This window comes from Euprymna scolopes, chromosome 45, assembly GCF_053919585.1.
Source record: "Euprymna scolopes isolate OS-2025 chromosome 45, ASM5391958v1, whole genome shotgun sequence".
NCBI classification, from domain to species: domain Eukaryota; kingdom Metazoa; phylum Mollusca; class Cephalopoda; order Sepiida; family Sepiolidae; genus Euprymna; species Euprymna scolopes.
Genome location: NC_136526.1, coordinates 43,597,458 through 43,620,087, shown reverse-complemented (window position 1 = coordinate 43,620,087; position 22,630 = coordinate 43,597,458). Strand labels below are relative to the sequence as shown.

General features: G+C 36.3%; 1 protein-coding gene across 2 annotated transcripts in view; it reads left to right on the top strand.

The window, feature by feature from the left end:
* LOC145269509 (spermidine synthase-like) overlaps positions 1-22,630 on the top strand; it is a 132,685-nt gene that overhangs the window by 32,940 nt on the left and 77,115 nt on the right. For both annotated transcript variants that reach the window (XR_013865074.1, XM_080125249.1), the window contains exon 4: positions 12,331-12,423. Coding sequence is in view for 1 of the 2 variants with exons in the window: in XM_080125249.1 (XP_079981375.1) it covers positions 12,331-12,423 (93 nt within the window). In the remaining variant the exon portion in view is untranslated. The remainder of the gene's footprint in view (positions 1-12,330; positions 12,424-22,630) is intronic.

Below are 22,630 nucleotides of genomic sequence, written 5' to 3'. Positions count from 1 at the left end.
ACTTACCGATTTTTAATGTGGAGGATAATCCGATTTACCGATTTTTAATGTGGAGGATAATCCAACTTACCGATTTTTAATGTGGAGGATAATCCAACTTACCGATTTTTAATATGGAGGATAATCCAATTTACCGATTTTTAATGTGGAGGATAATCCAATTTACCGATTTTTAATGTGGAGGATAATCCAACTTACCGATTTTTAATATGGAGGATAATCCGATTTACCGATTTTTAATGTGGAGGATAATCCAATTTACCGATTTTTAATGTGGAGGATAATCCAATTTACCGATTTTTAATGTGGAGGATAATCCAATTTACCGATTTTTAATGTGGAGGATAATCCAACTTACCGATTTTTAATGTGGAGGATAATCCAATTTACCGATTTTTAATGTGGAGGATAATCCAATTTACCGATTTTTAATGTGGAGGATAATCCAATTTACCGATTTTTAATGTGGAGGATAATCCAATTTACCGATTTTTAATGTGGAGGATAATCCAATTTACCGATTTTTAATGTGGAGGATAATCCAACTTACCGATTTTTAATATGGAGGATAATCCGATTTACCGATTTTTAATGTGGAGGATAATCCAATTTACCGATTTTTAATGTGGAGGATAATCCAATTTACCGATTTTTAATGTGGAGGATAATCCAATTTACCGATTTTTAACGTGGATGATAATCCGATTTACCGATTTTTAATGTGGAGGATAATCCAATTTACCGATTTTTAATATGGAGGATAATCCGATTTACCGATTTTTAATATGGAGGATAATCCAATTTACCGATTTTTAATGTGGAGGATAATCCAATTTACCGATTTTTAACGTGGATGATAATCCGATTTACCGATTTTTAATGTGGAGGATAATCCAATTTACCGATTTTTAATATGGAGGATAATCCAATTTACCGATTTTTAATGTGGAGGATAATCCAATTTACCGATTTTTAATGTGGAGGATAATCCAATTTACCGATTTTTAATGTGGAGGATAATCCAATTTACCTATTTTTAATGTGGAGGATAATCCAATTTACCGATTTTTAATGTGGAGGATAATCCAATTTACCGATTTTTAATATGGAGGATAATCCAATTTACCGATTTTTAATGTGGAGGATAATCCGACTCTCTCCTAAACGGGTCGGTCAATCTGGATTGAAACAAAAATTTAAATTACCTCAGTGTAGAAGGATTTCTCCTTCATTGACCGACGGCAGAAAAGGTCAAGTGTAATCTCAAAACAAATTCTACAATGAAACGTAAAGCCAACTGCATACCCCATCACGTATTCTTTGTTATTTCTCTCTGTGTTCCTTTCTTCTTCTTCTTCTTCTTCTTCTTCTTCTTTTTCTTCTTCTCTTTTTTCTTTGTTTTTCTTCACCCTACTTTTCTTATCTCTCCCTTTTCTCCCAACCCTTACCCGTTCTTGCTTCTGCTCCTTCCAAATAACTTTTTTCCACATGACCTGCCTCCGTGGATTGGCGAAACTCAACTGGCAAGACAGTAGCATTGGGACGATTAATCAGAATCTAGATCGAGGATCGGAAAAATCATAACTTTTTGGACGATCAAAATCGGTACTGAAATCAAAAAAAATTAGCTTCTATTTTCCAATGCCAAGAACGATTCCTTTAATTTTTTTATATTTTTTTTATTTTGCTTAAAACTTAATTTTCTATTGCTGCTACTAAAGATAAAAAAAAAAATGATAAATATTTATAGATCTGAAACTAACAGTAAAATAAAAATCCGTAGATTCAAAAGTGTATGTTTGCAAAAATAGGTGCATATAATACACAAGTTTTTATGGTAATCTGAAAAAAAAATGATTAAAAAAACACAACTCTACTATTACATTTTAAAATCTTTTTAAAGAATCAGAATCGGAATCAGTAATTGTATCGGAATCGAGAATTTAAAACAAAATCAGTAATTGTATCAGAATCGGGAAAAATATTGGAATCGTCTCAAGACAGAAGACCAGACACAGAGGTTTCAGCTCGATCAAACCTTTGTCAGCACACACCATGCTGCAGCAGTGTCGGGTTCGTGCTGCATGTTAGATTCAAGTGTCTCCAAACAGCTCTTTTAGGATGAGTTGCTCCAAAGAAAAAAAACGCGGGAGGGCAACAGAAACTATTCAAGGATAGCTTGCAAATGTCCCTCAAACAAACAGTTTGGTTTAAATTTCAACTCATGAGAAAGCCATAGCAAATTGCTGAATCCACACACGTCGAAGAATGCAAGCGGAAACATACTATATATGATCCATATATTACGACCATGTAACCCTACAACCACCTACCTTAAAAATGCTGCTGTCAAACCTGATATAGTTATATGGAATAAGTCAGAGAGAGTAGCAACCATGGTTGAAGTGAGTGTCCCTAATGATGGCGGTCTGAACAGAGCTGAAAGAGAGAAACGGACCAAATATCAAGGTCTCATGTATGATATGAAAAGAAACTGGAATCTTAGGGAGGCATCAATCATATCAGTTATTATAGGTGTCACAGAGCTTATGAAGAAGAACCTGAAGTCCTACCTAGCTAATATTCCTGGTGAACCAAGTGCAAAAGAGATCCAGACAATTGCACTTAAGGGAACAGCGAGGATAGTTTCAAGAGCTCTTAGTTGATTTCAATAAAAAAGTAACTAGCAACTGCTTTCCTCATTGTACCACATGCTCAAGATCAGAGGAGAGAGAGTCAGAGAGAACTTGGTCATTTACACCCTTTGATTTGTTAAATGAATAAAAAAAAAAGAAAGTAATATAAAATATACATGCCGCCATTAAATTTAAAAATTTAAATATTTCAGATTTGCATTAAATTTCATCCATAGTCATTAGACACTGATTAAACAAGATTTACTGAGTTTCAATTTCTTGAGATGTCTTAAATTTTAGTAATTTTTCTTCTAGAATCCAAATGGATTTTGATCAAAATTTTTTTTTTTTTAATTTTTTTTTTTATTACATTTTCACCCCAAACAAGGCAAATTGCCACTTTGGTGTAGGGGGATACTATCAGGGGCAACAACTACTGGGGTACTATGTAGGGATTTGGGCAGCAAGATGTCGGTTCATGTTACACTTGAACTTCTGCACGTCAGTACTGTTGGGGAAGCAGGGACCTGGAATGGAATTTCAGAGTCTAGCGGTTCTGGGGAAGAAACTATTGGAGTAAAAAGATCTTTTACATCTAGGGATCTCTACAGTGTGGGGGTGGGATTTAGCAGCCTGTCGGGTTTGTCGAGGGTGCTCATGTTTTGGGGGCACAAGTGATTGCAGTTCGTCAGAGCATTCACCACCAAAATACTTGTAGAAAAGGCAGAGGGATGCAACATTTCGTCGATGGGACAGAGGCTGAAGCTTAGATGCCAGTTCAGGGCCTATCAGGTTTGCGACTCTCTTTTGAACCTTGTCAAGGAGCGAGAGACTACTAGCAGATGCACCAGCCCAGATGTGACAGCAATACTCCATACATGGGCGAATGGTGGCCTTATAGAGGTACAGGATACTTTCGGGTGTTAGTAGTTTTCTAGCACGGTAGAGAGAGCCCACCTTTCTTGCAGCGGCCCTGGCAATGCCTTCAATGTAATGTGAACGTTAGGCCAAGGAGTTTGAAAGATGTACTCTCAGATAAAGAGTCGTTGGCCATTGCTATAGGTGGTAGAGAAGGTTTCTTGTAATTATTGAATGAAACTAGTTTAGTCTTGGCAGCATTGAACGCGACCAACCACTTTTGTCTCCATTCCACCACAGATTGGAGGTCTTCCTCTAGTGTTTCTGCCATTTCTTTAGAAATGTGTTCATTCGTCTTCCTGTCGTGCCTGCCATAGAGTGTAGTGTCATCAGCATATATACCCATCTCAGAGGCAATTTTGTCGGGGAGGTCATTTATGAATATCAGGAGCAATAGAGGTCCAAGAATAGAACCCTGGGGCACCCCCGCATTTATATCATATTGTTTAGATGTATGACCATCGAGGACAACCTGGATTTTTCTCTTATCTAAGAAGGATTTAATTATGTTAAGTATTCTACCAGTGATACCATATGATCTAATTTTCCTGAGGAGACCCTCATGCCATACCGTGTCAAAAGCCTTAGATATATCTAGAGCTATCGCTCTGCCCTCCCCCACTTTGTCCAGTGAATGGTATATACGTTCAGAGATCACAGTTGGGATGTCTGCTGTGGAACGGGCTTGTCTAAATCCATATTGTTTGTCAGTCAGAAGTTTAGCATCTGTAAGGTGATGGACTAGAGCATGGTTAATTAAGGTCTCAAATATTTTGGCAAAAAGTGGGAGGAGGCTAATGGGGCGATAATTTGATGGGTCAGTCCTTTCGCCAGAATTCTTGAATACTGGTACAACAGAAGCAGTTTTCCAACAGCCCGGAAAGCAAGATTCATTAAGGCATTTGTTGTAGAGTTTGGAGAGAACTGGAGCTACTTCGGCTGAGCACTTTTTTAATAGCACAGCTGGGATAAGATCGGGTCCACATGCTTTTGAAGTGTCAAGGTTTTATGATAGCATGCACCTGAGCAGGGGTGGTTTTCAGATCGTCTAGCGTGGCGTCTGTCTGCATAGGAAAGTCAGGTAGGGGGTGGTTGGAAGGGTCCAGTGTGGGGTTTGAGGCAAACTGACTGGCAAGCATGTTAGCCTTGTCGGTTGCTGAGGAGACAACCTCGTGATTGTTGGTTAGTGGGGGAATTGTTGGTTGCCCATTATTTACTACACTGTTGTAGATTTTCCAGAAGTCTTGAGTTCCTAGTTTTTGTGCTTTGGAATAAGGATTCTAGACGTAAGGTTTAGTATTAGTATATCTTAATATTAATCTTCATAAAATGAACAAAAAGTGGAGTAAAACTGTTTTTATTTAAAAAAAATTTTTTTTGAGAATCAATTGACCTGTGATCGATATTCTCGTTATCTACAAATACAAATGATAATTCGTTTATCGATGATTCTGGTGCTGTTCTTCCTGATTTTCCCTTGAAACTGATCAGTCTTCGGATTTTGTAATTATAATTGCAAAGATGGGTTCTAGGATTCTTTCTGATCTTAAGGGAACAGCGAGAATACTAAAAAGAGCTCTCGGTTGGTTTCAATAAAAAGCAGGGGAATTTTAACAGCTGGTTTGGCTGTTCCATACCCAGCATTACAATCTTAAAAGGAAGAAATAAAAAAAAAAATAAAATACCAGTTATTATAGGTGCCACAGGGCTTATGAAGAAGAACCTGAAGTCCTACCTAACTAATATTGCTGATGGACCAAGTGCAAAAGATCCAGACAATTGCATTTAAGGGAACAGCGAGGATACTAAAAAGAGCTCTCGGTTGGTTTCAATAAAAAGCGGGGCAATGTTGGCAGCTGATTTGGCTGCCCCATACCCAGCATTACAATCTTCAAAGGAAGAAAATTTTTAAAGTTGTTGTTCAATTCAGTTAGTGTTGCAACAAAGAAATTCTCATCCCAAGCAAAACCACAACTCCAGTTTATAAACAAATTAGCAGCCAATCTAACTAATATTCCTGGTGAAGCAAGTGCAAAAGAAATACAGACAATTGCACTTAATAAAAAGCAGAGCAATATGTGGAAGATATTTAAGAGCTTAGATCAGACTGACGAGCTATTTCCAGACCCATAGAGAAACTGCATGATCATGGTCATCTTTGCAAGCGATGGACGAAATTCATCATAAATGGCTAGGTCTCATCGCAAACGTCTTATGCTGTTCAGAAAATAATGACTGATTTTCAAAATCAAAGGCCCATCCATTGAGTTCATTTTTTTTCTTCTTTTCCCAATTTTTCTGTCCTTTTTTTTTTTTCTTATTTGTTCAATGTGGATATGTGCTATTGTGTCATTCATTATTATTGACTCATTTAATTGCAATGTTTGCACTGAAAACGTGCCCAAAATGGGACAATATTTATTAGATCATCTGTAAATATGACATACCTGCAAATATTCATTCATAATCGCAGATCTAAAAAGAATGGGATGAAAAAATACTTTACAGGTAAGTCATCATATCTCCAAAAGTTCTGTATGTGTATGTGTGCACGTGTATGTGTGTGTGTGCATATATTATATATATATATATATATATATATATATATATATATATATATATATATATATATATATGCATAGATCATCATATAACGATTAGATCACTCTCTGACGGATGTAAATGAACATTTTTCATTTTGTTTAAAAAAAATTCTTTTACTGCTAATAATAAAGATAAAATAAATATTTCTTGATTTTAAAACAAACAAAAAACAAAAATCTATAGATCATTCCCCACAAGTTTTACTTTTAAGAAAATATCTGCACATTTAACATGTGTTTTTACTATAATTGACATTTCTATAGTTAAATATATAGAAATGTATTAAGAATCAGAATTGGAATTAGTGATTGTATCGGAACCAGGAATTTAGTATAGAATTGATAAATATATCAGAATCAGGAACTTATATACTACAGGTTGGCCAAAATAAGGGTCCTATTTTTAAAAATTCATAACTTTTTTATTTATTGATTTTTTTTTTTTTTTTTTTCAGAATAAGTAAAGGGCCCCTTCCGAAGCAAGCAAGCCCTAAGGAACGTACCCTCATAATAGAGTGGTCCTTTACTTATTCTGGAAAAAAAAAATAAAATAAAATCAATAAATAAAAAAAGTTATGAATTTTTAAAAATAGGACCCCTATTTTGGCCCACCCTGTATGTATGTATGTAGATATCCGAATCGGGCAAGTGCTTGTATAAATTATTTCTTTATGATTTATACAAGCATTTGCCCGATTCGGATATCTACACAGCTATGCGGATTACCCAATGTGTAACTTGGACATTATTACCAAACGAATGTAAAAAACGTATAACATGGATTTTACCAAGCAAGCTGGATCTAAAAAAACATTCATATCCTTTTTCTACAAATTTTCTACAATTGCACTTAAGGGAACAGCGAGGATAGTTTCAAGAGCTCTTAGTTGATTTCAATAAAAAAGTAACCAGCAACTGCTTTCCCCATTGTACCACATGCTCAAGATCAGAGGAGAGAGAGTCAGAGAGAACTTGGTCATTTACACCCTTTGATTTGTTAAATGAATAAAAAAAAAAGAAAGTAATATAAAATATACATGCCGCCATTAAATTTAAAAATTTAAATATTTCAGATTTGCATTAAATTTAATCCATAGTCATTAGACACTGATTAAACAAGATTTACTGAGTTTCAATTTCTTGAGATGTCTTAAATTTTAGTAATTTTTCTTCTAGAATCCAAATGGATTTTGATCAAAATTTTTTTTTTTTTAATTTTTTTTTTTATTACATTTTTACCCCAAACAAGGCAAATTGCCACTTTGGTGTAGGGGGATACTATCAGGGGCAACAACTACTGGGGTACTATGTAGGGATTTGGGCAGCAAGATGTCGGTTCATGTTACACTTGAACTTCTGCACGTCAGTACTGTTGGGGAAGCAGGGACCTGGAATGGAATTTCAGAGTCTAGCGGTTCTGGGGAAGAAACTATTGGAGTAAAAAGATCTTTTACATCTAGGGATCTCTACAGTGTGGGGGTGGGATTTAGCAGCCTGTCGGGTTTGTCGAGGGTGCTCATGTTTTGGGGGCACAAGTGATTGCAGTTCGTCAGAGCATTCACCACCAAAATACTTGTAGAAAAGGCAGAGGGATGCAACATTTCGTCGATGGGACAGAGGCTGAAGCTTAGATGCCAGTTAAGGGCCTATCAGGTTTGCGACTCTCTTTTGAACCTTGTCAAGGAGCGAGAGACTAGTAGCAGATGCACCAGCCCAGATGTGACAGCAATACTCCATACATGGGCGAATGGTGGCCTTATAGAGGTACAGGATACTTTCGGGTGTTAGTAGTTTTCTAGCACGGTAGAGAGAGTCCACCTTCTTGCAGCGGCCCTGGCAATGCCTTCAATGTAATGTGAACGTTAGGCCAAGGAGTTTGAAAGATGTACTCTCAGATAAAGAGTCGTTGGCCATTGCTATAGGTGGTAGAGAAGGTTTCTTATAATTATTGAATGAAACTAGTTTAGTCTTGGCAGCATTGAACGCGACCAACCACTTTTGTCTCCATTCCACCACAGATTGGAGGTCTTCCTCTAGTGTTTCTGCCATTTCTTTAGAAATGTGTTCATTCGTCTTCCTGTCGTGCCTGCCATAGAGTGTAGTGTCATCAGCATATATACCCATCTCAGAGGCAATTTTGTCGGGGAGGTCATTTATGAATATCAGGAGCAATAGAGGTCCAAGAATAGAACCCTGGGGCACCCCCGCATTTATATCATATTGTTTAGATGTATGACCATCGAGGACAACCTGGATTTTTCTCTTATCTAAGAAGGATTTAATTATGTTAAGTATTCTACCAGTGATACCATATGATCTAATTTTCCTGAGGAGACCCTCATGCCATACCGTGTCAAAAGCCTTAGATATATCTAGAGCTATCGCTCTGCCCTCCCCCACTTTGTCCAGTGAATGGTATATACGTTCAGAGATCACAGTTGGGATGTCTGCTGTGGAACGGGCTTGTCTAAATCCATATTGTTTGTCAGTCAGAAGTTTAGCATCTGTAAGGTGATGGACTAGAGCATGGTTAATTAAGGTCTCAAATATTTTGGCAAAAAGTGGGAGGAGGCTAATGGGGCGATAATTTGATGGGTCAGTTCTTTCACCAGAATTCTTGAATACTGGTACAACAGAAGCAGTTTTCCAACAGCCCGGAAAGCAAGATTCATTAAGGCATTTGTTGTAGAGTTTGGAGAGAACTGGAGCTACTTCGGCTGAGCACTTTTTTAATAGCATAGCTGGGATAAGATCGGGTCCACATGCTTTTGAAGTGTCAAGGTTTTATGATAGCATGCACCTGAGCAGGGGTGGTTTTCAGATCGTCTAGCGTGGCGTCTGTCCGCATAGGAAAGTCAGGTAGGGGGTGGTTGGAAGGGTCCAGTGTGGGGTTTGAGGCAAACTGACTGGCAAGCATGTTAGCCTTGTCGGTTGCTGAGGAGACAACCTCGTGATTGTTGGTTAGTGGGGGAATTGTTGGTTGCCCATTATTTACTACACTGTTGTAGATTTTCCAGAAGTCTTGAGTTCCTAGTTTTTGTGCTTTGGAATAAGGATTCTAGACGTAAGGTTTAGTATTAATATATCTTAATATTAATCTTCATAAAATGAACAAAAAGTGGAGTAAAACTGTTTTTATTTAAAAAAAGTTTTTTTTGAGAATCAATTGACCTGTGATCGATATTCTCGTTATCTACAAATACAAATGATAATTCGTTTATCGATGATTCTGGTGCTGTTCTTCCTGATTTTCCCTTGAAACTGATCAGTCTTCGGATTTTGTAATTATAATTGCAAAGATGGGTTCTAGGATTCTTTCTGATCTTAAGGGAACAGCGAGAATACTAAAAAGAGCTCTCGGTTGGTTTCAATAAAAAGCAGGGGAATTTTAACAGCTGGTTTGGCTGTTCCATACCCAGCATTACAATCTTAAAAGGAAGAAATAAAAAAAATAAATAAAATACCAGTTATTATAGGTGCCACAGGGCTTATGAAGAAGAACCTGAAGTCCTACCTAACTAATATTGCTGATGGACCAAGTGCAAAAGATCCAGACAATTGCATTTAAGGGAACAGCGAGGATACTAAAAAGAGCTCTCGGTTGGTTTCAATAAAAAGCGGGGCAATGTTGGCAGCTGATTTGGCTGCCCCATACCCAGCATTACAATCTTCAAAGGAAGAAAATTTTTAAAGTTGTTGTTCAATTCAGTTAGTGTTGCAACAAAGAAATTCTCATCCCAAGCAAAACCACAACTCCAGTTTATAAACAAATTAGCAGCCAATCTAACTAATATTCCTGGTGAAGCAAGTGCAAAAGAAATACAGACAATTGCACTTAATAAAAAGCAGAGCAATATGTGGAAGATATTTAAGAGCTTAGATCAGACTGACGAGCTATTTCCAGACCCATAGAGAAACTGCATGATCATGGTCATCTTTGCAAGCGATGGACGAAATTCATCATAAATGGCTAGGTCTCATCGCAAACGTCTTATGCTGTTCAGAAAATAATGACTGATTTTCAAAATCAAAGGCCCATCCATTGAGTTCATTTTTTTTCTTCTTTTCCCAATTTTTCTGTCCTTTTTTTTTTTTCTTATTTGTTCAATGTGGATATGTGCTATTGTGTCATTCATTATTATTGACTCATTTAATTGCAATGTTTGCACTGAAAACGTGCCCAAAATGGGACAATATTTATTAGATCATCTGTAAATATGACATACCTGCAAATATTCATTCATAATCGCAGATCTAAAAAGAATGGGATGAAAAAATACTTTACAGGTAAGTCATCATATCTCCAAAAGTTCTGTATGTGTATGTGTGCATGTGTATGTGTGTGTGTGCATATATTATATATATATATATATATATATATATATATATATATATATATATATATATATATATATATATATATATATATATATATATATATGCATAGATCATCGTATAACGATTAGATCACTCTCTGACGGATGTAAATGAACATTTTTCATTTTGTTTAAAAAAAATTCTTTTACTGCTAATAATAAAGATAAAATAAATATTTCTTGATTTTAAAACAAACAAAAAACAAAAATCTATAGATCATTCCCCACAAGTTTTACTTTTAAGAAAATATCTGCACATTTAACATGTGTTTTTACAAAAATTGACATTTCTATAGTTAAATCTATAGAAATGTATTAAGAATCAGAATTGGAATTAGTGATTGTATCGGAACCAGGAATTTAGTATAGAATTGATAAATATATCAGAATCAGGAACTTATATACTACAGGTTGGCCAAAATAAGGGTCCTATTTTTAAAAATTCATAACTTTTTTATTTATTGATTTTTTTTTTTTTTTTCAGAATAAGTAAAGGGCCCCTTCCGAAGCAAGCAAGCCCTAAGGAACGTACCCTCATAATAGAGTGGTCCTTTACTTATTCTGGAAAAAAAAAATAAAATAAAATCAATAAATAAAAAAAGTTATGAATTTTTAAAAATAGGACCCCTAGTTTGGCCCACCCTGTATGTATGTAGATATCCGAATCGGGCAAGTGCTTGTATAAATTATTTCTTTATGATTTATACAAGCATTTGCCCGATTCGGATATCTACACAGCTATGCGGATTACCCAATGTGTAACTTGGACATTATTACCAAACGGATGTAAAAAACGTATAACATGGATTTTACCAAGCAAGCTGGATCTAAAAAAACATTCATATCCTTTTTCTACAAATCCTCCTGCTACAGGACTTCTGATAAATGTATTATTTTCACTTTGACTTTCCATGTCTCACTGACTTTAGCAAATAGGGTGCATATCTTTATAACTATTTGCTAATATTTTCTCTCCTCTGATGAGATGGTAGACATTGAAACCCTATAGGTTAAGGAGATTAATTTTCTAAAGCATTCTTTGTCTTGCTTAGAATAGTTAAAATTCTTTGATATGAAACTCAACCAATTCATTTCATTTCAAGGAGAGTTTTTTTTGAAATTCATTGAATTACAATTTAATTTATTTGCTCTATCTTGCATATCGAGCAATTCTTGTTTAGATGGGATAACTTATAGAATATTACTGCCAGTAATATTTTGTAAACCTACAATGTCACGTTTCCATAACAACTGATTGTTAAATAAAAACTATTCTGAAGTATATATATATATATATATATATATACAGACTCGGAGAATAATGCACAATAAATGGTTTATTCTTTGACCATAGTATGTGGGCCGATTGACCCCATCAGAAAGATAAGAAAAGCTGTCAGGGTTTTAAAACTATACTAAATATCAGAACTTGTTTAGGCAATGTTCGACCAGTCTAGATGTTCCATGAATGAGAGAGAGAGAGAGAGAGAGAGAGAGAGAGAGAGAGAGAGAGAGAGAGAGAGAGAGAGAGAGAGAGTGTGTGTGTGTGTGTGTGTGTGTGTGTGTGTGTGTGTGTGTGTGTGTGTGTGTGTTTGTCGTTTGCAATAAATTTCTCAACAGGTTGTGAGAGTACTCAATCTCGCATCGGTAAAACCGTCTAACATCAAAACCAAATATCTACAAACAAAGGGAGATAACCCTAGCCTAACAAAGGGAAATATTATTGAAGAAATTAGGTTTGTTTATGCCAAAGTAGTACATAGCACACATGATGTTCTTTATATTTTTTCCCCCCAGGTACTGGTCATTGGAGGTGGTGATGGTGGAGTCCTGCGTGAGGTGACTAAACATCCGCTTGTGGAGGAGGTAGTCCTTTGTGAACTGGACGAGGTAACAATTATAATAAACCTTTCACCTGTCAAGGCCGTTGACAAAGTCAGCTTTTATTTCCTATAATAAAGTGCCTTTATGTCTTATTATAACCTGCTTGCATGTCCTGTAATAAAGTACGTTTGATATCCTATATTAAAGTACCTTCTATGTCCTATTATAAAGTGCGTTTATGTCCTTTAATAAAGTGCCTTTTTATGTCATATAATAAAGTGCTTTTTATGTCCTATAATAAGGTGCCCTTTATGGCCTATTATAAAGTGCCTATTATGTTTTTTAATAAAGTGTTTTTATGTCCTATAATAAAGTGCCTATTATGTCCTAAAATAAGATGCCTTGCATGTCCTATAATAAGGTGTCTTTTCCAGCCTATTTTAAAGTGCCTTTTTATATTCTATGATAAAGTACAATTTTATGTCCTATAATAAAGTGCCTCTTTATGTCCTATAATAAAGTACAATTTTATGTCCTATAATAAAGTACAATTTTATGTCCTATAATAAAGTACCATTTTATGTCCTATAATAAAGTACCATTTTATGTCCTATAATAAATTGCCTCTTTATGTCCTATAATAAAGTACCATTTTATGTCCTATAATAAATTGCCTCTTTATGTCCTATAATAAAGTACCATTTTATTTCCTATAATAAATTGCCTCTTTATGTCCTATAATAAAGTACGATTTTATGTCCTATAATAAAGTACGATTTTATGTCCTATAATAAAGTACCTTTTATATCCTATAATAAAGTGCCTTTTTATGTCCTATAATAAAGTACCATTTTATGTCCTATAATAAATTGCCTTTTTATGTCCTATAATAAAGTGCCGTTTTATGTCCTATAATAAAGTACCGTTTTATGTCCTATAATAAATTGCCTTTTTATGTCCTATAATAAATTGCCTTTTTATGTCCTATAATAAAGTACCATTTTATGTCCTATAATAAATTGCCTTTTTATGTCCTATAATAAAGTACCATTTTATGTCCTATAATAAAGTACCATTTTATGTCCTATAATAAATTGCCTTTTTATGTCCTATAATAAAATACGATTTTATGTCCTATAATGAAATACCTTTTATATCCTATAATAAAGTACCATTTTATGTCCTATAAGAAGCACTATTTCATGTCCTATAATAAAGTGCCTTTTTATATCCTATAATAAAGTAGCATTTTATGTCCTATAATAGAGTGCCTTTTTATGTCCTAAAATAGCGTGCGTTAACATATAAATACATTTCATTTCTCATCTTTTTTTTTTTTTTTTGCTTGTGATTACAAAATTTGATTCATGATAGATTTTTTGAGTAAGTCAGTTTTTCAAATTTGTATTCACCCCAAACAGTACAAATTGCCTATGAATTACGGATCATACCTGTAGGGGCACTCTTCTAAGAACAGAGTTGAGCAGTGAGATGTCAGTTCAAGTTATACTTAAATTTTTGCATGTTAGTACAGTCGAGGAAGCAGCAAACAGGGAGGGAATTCCAAAGTCTAATAGTTTGAAGGAAGAAATTTTCAGAGCAGAAGGGGGACCTCTAGAGCAAAGGAGTTGGATTTTTTATGCGTGTTCATTTAGTTGGGGAGGTATTTATGTTCATTTAGTTGGGGAGGTATTTATGTTCATTTAGTTGGGGAGGTATTTATGTTCATTTAGTTGGGGAGGTATTTATGTTAATTTAGTTGGCGAGGTATTTATGTTAATTTAGTTGGGGAGGTATTTATGTTAATTTAGTTGGGGAGGTATTTATGTTAATTTAGTTGGGGAGGTATTTATGTTCATTTAGTTGGGGAGGTATTTATGTCGACGGACACTGATGCTTTTAACTTTTTTTCAGCTTCTGATTACAATCATTGCTATTTACACATAATGTTGCATAGGAGGGGGCTCATATTGGGGACTTATAACGGGTTCATGTAATACGGGGATACATACAACGGATGGTGATGACAATTCTTATGGGAAGACATTTATATATTACAATTCTTTTAACACATATTAGAGAGGAGGAGGAGATGCTTCACTTATGATGATGTTGGGGAGGACACGTAATACTTGGAAGGGGAGCTTTATACAAAGTTCGTTACAAGATGATGAAAAAACACATTTACCTTTTTGTCGTAAAGAATGACGAGACGAACAATTACAAACATAAATGGTGATTTCTTTATTCGTCTGATCGGCCGATCGATGACGTCAGGAATTCAAACTTGGATCTACATGGTCTAATGTTCTACCCTTCGCTTCTAAGGGGCTTTCCTCTCCAACTGACTATCTCTCATCAACTGTCGACTTTCAACTCTGTCTGATCAACTCTCGGCTGATCAACTCCTTCTAACTCTGAACCGTTCCATATAAGTTAACAAATTTACCGAATTTACATTACTAACGATTACTATATTGTCCAATTTCTACTGTACACTCTTTGACCCTTATCCTCGAGTGGCCTCTTGGTCTTTATAAGTGGTGAGGCTTATGTAAAAAAAAAACCCTCAGATTCCTATATTGAGAAATATCCTTTGTTTATGACGTCAGAAGTGTGTTTTCCAAACGTGACCAGTTTTCACGTGGCTTTACATATGTTTGTCCAAACACACTTTGGGCAAACAAAAGAATCCTCAATTCTAATTCTAACCTGTTTTTAAACAATATAATTTAACTCGTATTTTGCATTCTTTTAAATGATATTATTTAATATCCAGATTTCTAAAAGAATGGACATTCGACTCTTTTCCCAACATGAACAATATTTAACTATTTCTAATAGAATTAACAATAGACTTAATTTCTAACATTCCATTTTTCCATTATCTTTAACACTGGCATACAGGGTTCGATTCTAACCTTATCCTAATGTCATTTTCACTTATCTAATATGGCTTCTTACTTACATGAGAAGAGACAGCCCTTCATGTAACAATAAGTGGTTACTATGAATTAAGGGCCATACTTGCAGAGAAATTCTAAGTAGGGAGTTGAGCAGCGAGATGCCTGTTCACATTACATTTAAATTTCTGCGTCAGAAAAAGGAGAATACAGGGAGGGAATTTGAAACCCTAACAATTTGAGGAACAAAAACTTTTAGGCTCGGGAGACCTCTACAATACTGTTGGGTTAGTTACAGATATTTACACAGACGGACATAAGTGCTATGAGATCGATGGAGCACATTCCATTAAAGTACTCATAAAGTCCAACATAAACAATGGGGAAAAAAGTAGATGGTTACTTTTAATGCATCTAAAATCAGGCTTCTATCATCAACGTTCTGTTCCCCATCTGGCATCAATTGAAATAGATGGCTCTCGTCTTGAGGAGGCTCCATGTTTTGATAAGGTTCTGGGCTTGACTTTTACTCCTGATCTAAAGTGGAACACATACATCAAATCCGTTGCCAAGGTTGCTGGAAAAATGATGGGATCCTTCTACCGATCCAGTAGATATCTACCTGCTGATGCAATTCTCTACCTATATAAGAGCGAGGTCCGTCCAAGAATGGAGTATTGCTGTCACATCTGGGCAGGAGCTGCTAGGAAGACCTTATCCTGCCTTGACAGAGTTCAGAATAGACTTCGAAACCTAGTGGGAGATACCCTTTTCTCTTCCCTGCAACCTCTTTCTCGCAGAAGAGACGTTGCGATTATTTTCATGGCAAGTGCTCGTCTGAGCTCCAATCTATGGTCCTCCTTCGCCAAACATTCACAAGAAACACTCGTTTAACTGAAAACACGATCAATAATTTCTCTCACTCTTATCTATGCCTAAACCTAAACGTAGATTCCATGAACAAAGATTCTTTCTTAGAACTGCACGCCTGTAGAACTGTGTTCCGTTTACCTGCTTTCCAGCTGACTACAATATGGCCGTCTTCAAGTCCAATGTAAACAAATTCTTGTTCCTCTTGATTAATCCAATTTCCCAAATTTACACTTCTTACGATAACTATGATATTGTCCTTTTGATCACTGTACACTCTTTAATCCTGATTCTCGAATAGCCTCTGGGCCTTGATAAGTACTGGTTCCCTTGTAAAAAAAAAAAAAAAACCATAGGGATGCAAATTGCAGTGATGGGACAGGCGTTTGGAGCTTGGTTAACAGTACAAGACTTATTTGCAGGAAAAAATTGATCTATAAGCCACTTGATTGATATAAGGATCTAACAGGTCTCTTAGGGATGAAAGACCTTAGCAAACAGCATACACACGACAAGAGACACGAACTACAAAACATAGTGACAGCATATATACACTGGTAACTAAACGCATGCATACAGTTCATAAATAAACTCTCTCACCAACAAAACATGCTTTTATGCTGATACATTTATACACATTGTAACATGCAATCTCACATGACATCAGCCGAAATGAGTGTATCTACTCGATTTTTATTTATTTATTTATTTATTTATTTAATACTAGTGGAGGTACCCGGCGTTGCCTGCGTGTGTGGAGGTGTAGTAAGGACCCGGTGAGGATGAGGGGGATTTAAAAAAGTGATATAGTAGTGGGGGTCCCTGGAATTGCTAGGGTCGAGTAAAGAACCCCCCCGGGGGGGGGTAAAAAGTGGTAGTAGCGGGAGGGGGGGTTTAAGAAACAACAGTAGGCAGTTTGGGTGGAAAGAGAGAGAGAGAGAGAGAGAGAAAAAAAGTGGTAATAGATAGGCAGGCTTGAGCCTGTAATGCAAAGGAGGAAAGAAAAAGAAAAAAAAAACGTGACGTGTTTGCCGATGTCTCCACAGTCCGACCGGAAATTCGGAACATTGAAATTAAGCAAAGTCAATCCAACCGATACAATGACTTGCAAAAATGACGACGCAAAAAAAAAAACGATCCTTCCTTGTAGAAAACTGCCCAGTTTAGGGTGAAAGAATGAATGTTTTTGGTCAATTTTTCGATATTTGTTGTTTGAAGGATCGAGCTTTAAAACGGTATTGATCTCGTGAGGATCCGCCGCCGCTGTCGAAAGTTTTTCATTTAGTTGGGGAGGTATTTATGTTCATTTAGTTGGGGAGGTATTTATGTTAATTTAGTTGGGGAGGTATTTATGTTAATTTAGTTGGGGAGGTATTTATGTTAATTTAGTTGGGGAGGTATTTATGTTAATTTAGTTGGGGAGGTATTTATGTTAATTTAGTTGGGGAGGTATTTATGTTCATTTAGTTGGGGAGGTATTTATGTTAATTTAGTTGGGGAGGTATTTATGTTAATTTAGTTGGGGAGGTATTTATGTTAATTTAGTTGGGGAGGTATTTATGTTAATTTAGTTGGGGAGATATTTATGTTCATTTAGTTGGGGAGGTATTTATGTTCATTTAGTTGGGGAGGTATTTATGTCGACGGACACTGATGCTTTTAACTTTTTTTCAGCTTCTGATTACAATCATTGCTATTTACACATAATGTTGCATAGGAGGGGGCTCATATTGGGGACTTATAACGGGTTCATGTAATATGGGGATACATACAACGGATGGTGATGACAATTCTTATGGGAAGACATTTATATATTACAATTCTTTTAACACATATTAGAGAGGAGGAGGAGATGCTTCACTTATGATGATGTTGGGGAGGACACGTAATACTTGGAAGGGGAGATTTATACAATTAATTTCAAAATGATTTATTTTTACTTTAAGTTAAAAAAAAAAAAAAAAAAGGGAAATCCATAACGTTGCATGTGTAGGACAGGGCCCATAACTAATGTTTATGATGATTTTTCATCAGGATTTGCAGAACAAACCGTAAAATGGCTGCAACTGTGTTGCATAGGGGTACATATTTAAAGATGACAAGAGTTCATATTGAGTTCATTGGTGCTGATGAGGGAGGAGACATTTCTACGGACTGGGATGCTTCTTGAGGACTTCATATTATTAATACAGACTGCATGATATATGATGCAACAACAGTTCTTTTATAGAGAGAAGGAGGGGGATGCTTCACTTATGATGATGTTGGGGAGGACACGTAATACTTGGAAGGGGATATTTATACAAAGTTTGTTACAAGATGATGAAAAAACACATTTACCTTTTTGTCGTAAAGAATGACGAGACGAACAATTACAAACATAAATGGTGATTTCTGTATTCGTCTGATCGGCCGGTCGATGACGTCAGGAATTCAAACTTGGATCTACATGGTCTAATGTTCTACCCTTCGCTTCTAAGGGGCTTTCCTCTCCAACTGACTATCTCTCATCAACTGTCGACTTTTAACTCTGTCTGATCAACTCTCGGCTGATCAACTCCTTCTAACTCCGAACCGTTCCATATAAGTTAACAAATTTACCGAATTTACATTACTAACGATTACTATATTGTCCAATTTCTACTGTACACTCTTTGACCCTTATCCTCGAGTGGCCTCTTGGTCTTGATAAGTATTGATGCTTATGTAAAAAAAAAAACCCTCAGATTCCTATATTGAGAAATCTCCTTTGTTTCTGACGTCAGAAGTGTGTTCTTCAAACGTGACTAATTTTCACGTGGCTTTACATATGTCTGTCCAAACACACTTTGGGCAAACAAAAGAATCCACAATCCTAATCTAACCTATTTTTAAACAATATAATTTAACTCATATTGTGCATTCTTTTAAATGACATTATTTAATATCCAGATTTCTAAAAGAATGGACAATCGGCTCTTTTTCCGACATAAACAATATTTACCTATTTCTAAAAGAATTAACAATAAACTGAATTTCTAAAAGAATTAACAATAAACTGTATTTCTAACATTTCATTTTCCATTATCTTTAGCATTTGCCTACAGGGTTCGATCCTAACCCTAACCCTAACCCTAATGTCATTTTCACTTATCTAGTATGTCTTCTTACTTACATGAGAAGGCACAGCCCTTCATGTAACAATAAGTGGTTACTATGAATTAAGGGCCATGCTTGCAGAGAAATTCTAAGTAGGGAGTTGAGCAGCGAGATGCCTGTTCACATTACATTTAAATTTCTGCGTGTTAATACAGTCAGAAAAAGGAGAATACAGGGAGGGAATTTGAAAGCCTAACAATTTGAGGAAAAAACTTTCAGGCTCGGGAGACCTCTACAATACTGTTGGGTTAGTTACAGATATTTACACAGACGGACATAAGTGCTATGAGATCGATGGAGCACATTCCATTAAAGTACTCATAAAGTCCAACATAAACAATGGGGAAAAAAGTGGATGGTTACTTTTAATGCATCTAAAATCAGGCTTCTATCATCAACGTTCTGTTCCTCATCTGGCATCAATTGAAATAGATGGCTCTCGTCTTGAGGAGGTTCCATGTTTTGATAAGGTTCTGGGCTTGACTTTTACTCCTGATCTAAAATGGAACACGTACATCAAATCTGTTGCCAAGGTTGCTGGAAAAATGGTGGGATCATTCTATCGATCCAGTAGATATCTACCTGCTGATGCAATTCTCTACCGATATAAGAGCTAGGTACGTCCAAGGATGGAGTATTGTTATCACATCTGCGTATTGGCTGCTAGAAAAACTGATCCTGCCTTGACAGAGTTCAGAATAGACTTCGAAACCTAGTGGGAGATACCCTTTTCTCTTCCCTTCAACCTCTTTCTCGCAGAAGAGACGTTGCGATTATTTTCATGGCAAGTGCTCGTCTGAGCTCCAATCTATGGTCCTCCTTCGCCAAACATTCACAAGAAACACTCGTCTAGCTGAAACCGCTATCAATAATTTCTCTCGCTCTTATCTGTGCCTAAACTTAAACGTAGATTCCATGAACAAAGTTTCTTTCTTAGAACTGCACACCTGTAGAACTGTGTTCCGTTTACCTGCTTTCCAGCTGACTACAATATGGCCGTCTTCAAGTCCAATGTAAACAAATTCTTGTTCCTCTCGATTAGTCCAATTTACCAAATTTACACTTCTTACGATAACTATGATATTGTCCTTTTGATCACGGTACACTCTTTAACCCTGATTCTCGAATAGCCTCTGGGCCTTGATAAGTAGTGGTTCCCTTGTAAAAAAAAAAAAAAAAAAAGCATAGGGATGCAAATTGCAGTGATGGGACAGGCGTTTGGAGCTTGGTTGACAGTACAAGACTTATTTGCAGGAAAAAATTGATCTATAAGCCACTTGATTGATATAAGGATCTAACAGGTCTCTTAGGGATGAAAGACCTTAGCAAACAGCATACACACGACAAGAGACACGAACTACAAAACATAGTGACAGCATATATACACTGGTAACTAAACGCATGCATACAGTTCATAAATAAACTCTCTCACCAACAAAACATGCTTTTATGCTGATACATTTATACACATTGTAACATGCAATCTCACATGGCATCAGCCGAAATGAGCGTATCTACTCGATTTTTATTTATTTATTTATTTATTTATTTAATACTAGCGGAGGTACCCGGCGTTGCCTGCGTGTGTGGAGGTGTAGTAAGGACCCGGTGAGGATGAGGGGGATTTAAAAAAGTGATATAGTAGTGGGGTTCCCTGGAATTGCTAGGGTCGAGTAAAGAACCCCCCCCCCGGGGGGGGGGGTTAAAACGTGGTAGTAGCGGGAGGGGGGTTTAAGAAACAACAGTAGGCAGTTTGGGTGGAGAGAGAGAGAGAGAGAGAGAGAGAGAGAGAGAGAAAAAAAAGTGGTAATAGATAGGCAGGCTTGAACCTGTAATGCAAAGGAGGAAAGAAAAAGAAAAAAAAACGTGACGTGTTTGCCGATGACTCCACAGTCCGACCGGAAATTCGGAACATTGAAATTAAGCAAAGTCAATCCAACCGATACAATGACTTGCAAAAATGACGACGCAAAAAAAAAAACGATCCTTCCTTGTAGAAAACTGCCCAGTTTAGGGTGAAAGAATGAATGTTTTTGGTCAATTTTTCGATATTTGTTGTTTGAAGGATCGAGCTTTAAAACGGTATTGATCTCGTGAGGATCCGCCGCCGCTGTCGAAAGTTTTTGTGAGACGTACAAAAACACACACACACACACACATTTTGCTTTTTATACATATAGACTAGCCTGGGTGCCCGGCGTTGCCCGGGTGTTTGTAGGTGTGTGTTGAGCAAAATAAAAAGTGATAGTAGCCAGGCAGGCTTGAACCCGTGATGCAAAAGCGGAAAAGAAAGTGGAGGTGTGTGTAAGGGTGTTGGGTGAGCAAAATTGCGAACACAAAAAAAAAACAAAAAAAATAGGTAGGCTCGAACCCGTACCGCGAAAGAGAAAAAGAAAGTGACAAAAAAACGTTATGCGTTTACTGTTGTGCCCATCGCCAAACCTGAAGTGACTTAGGTTTAAATTAAGGGTAGGCAATCGAAAAGAAGGGATGACTTTCGAAAATATCGGCAAAAAAGCGACTCCTCCTTGTAGAAAACTGCCCAGTTGAGGGTGAAGGAATTAATGTTTTTAGCCAATTTGTCGATATTTGTCGCCCGAAGGGTTGTGCTTTAAAATGATACCGACCTTGTGAAAATCCGTTGCCTCTCTCGAAAGTTTTAGGCAGACATACATACATACATACATACATACACACACACTTATAGACAGGTGAGATTTATATAATAGATAAAAGATGGAAATCGCTCTATACAAGGTGTGAAGCCACTTGATGTACGGAGCTAACAATAATGAAAGATGCTTATCGCAAAGACAAGAGATGCCTATTGGCCTTAATCTTGAAAAGACCAAGGCTATAGGTAGGAGGAAAACAATCCGCAGAAAAGCAGTTCCACAAAACTTGTAGCTTTTTAAAAGAAGCTACTGGAATAGAAAGCTGCATTACAAACAACAAATTTATGGAGACCACTAGACCAACGAGTCAAAAAAGCTGGAACAAAGGAAGCAGGGAATAGACCAGACAATTTTGAAGAACACATGCTAAAAGATTGAGACTTTTTTTTTTTTTTTACTTGGGAGTCAACACTTATCAAGGCCCAAAGGCCACTAGAGGATAAAGGTAAATAGATGTAATGTGGTAGTGCAATAATCGTTAATCATCTAAATTAGGTAGAATTTAATTATTTTTTTTACATAGGAGTCACCACTTATCAAAGCACAGAGCCCACTCGAGGATAAGGATTAAAGAGAGTGCCACAGATGTGCAGTTCTAAGAAAGAAGCTTTGTTCATGGAATCTGCGTTTAGGTTTAGGCACAAATAAAGAGTGGGGGAAATTATTGATAGTAGTTTTATATAGACG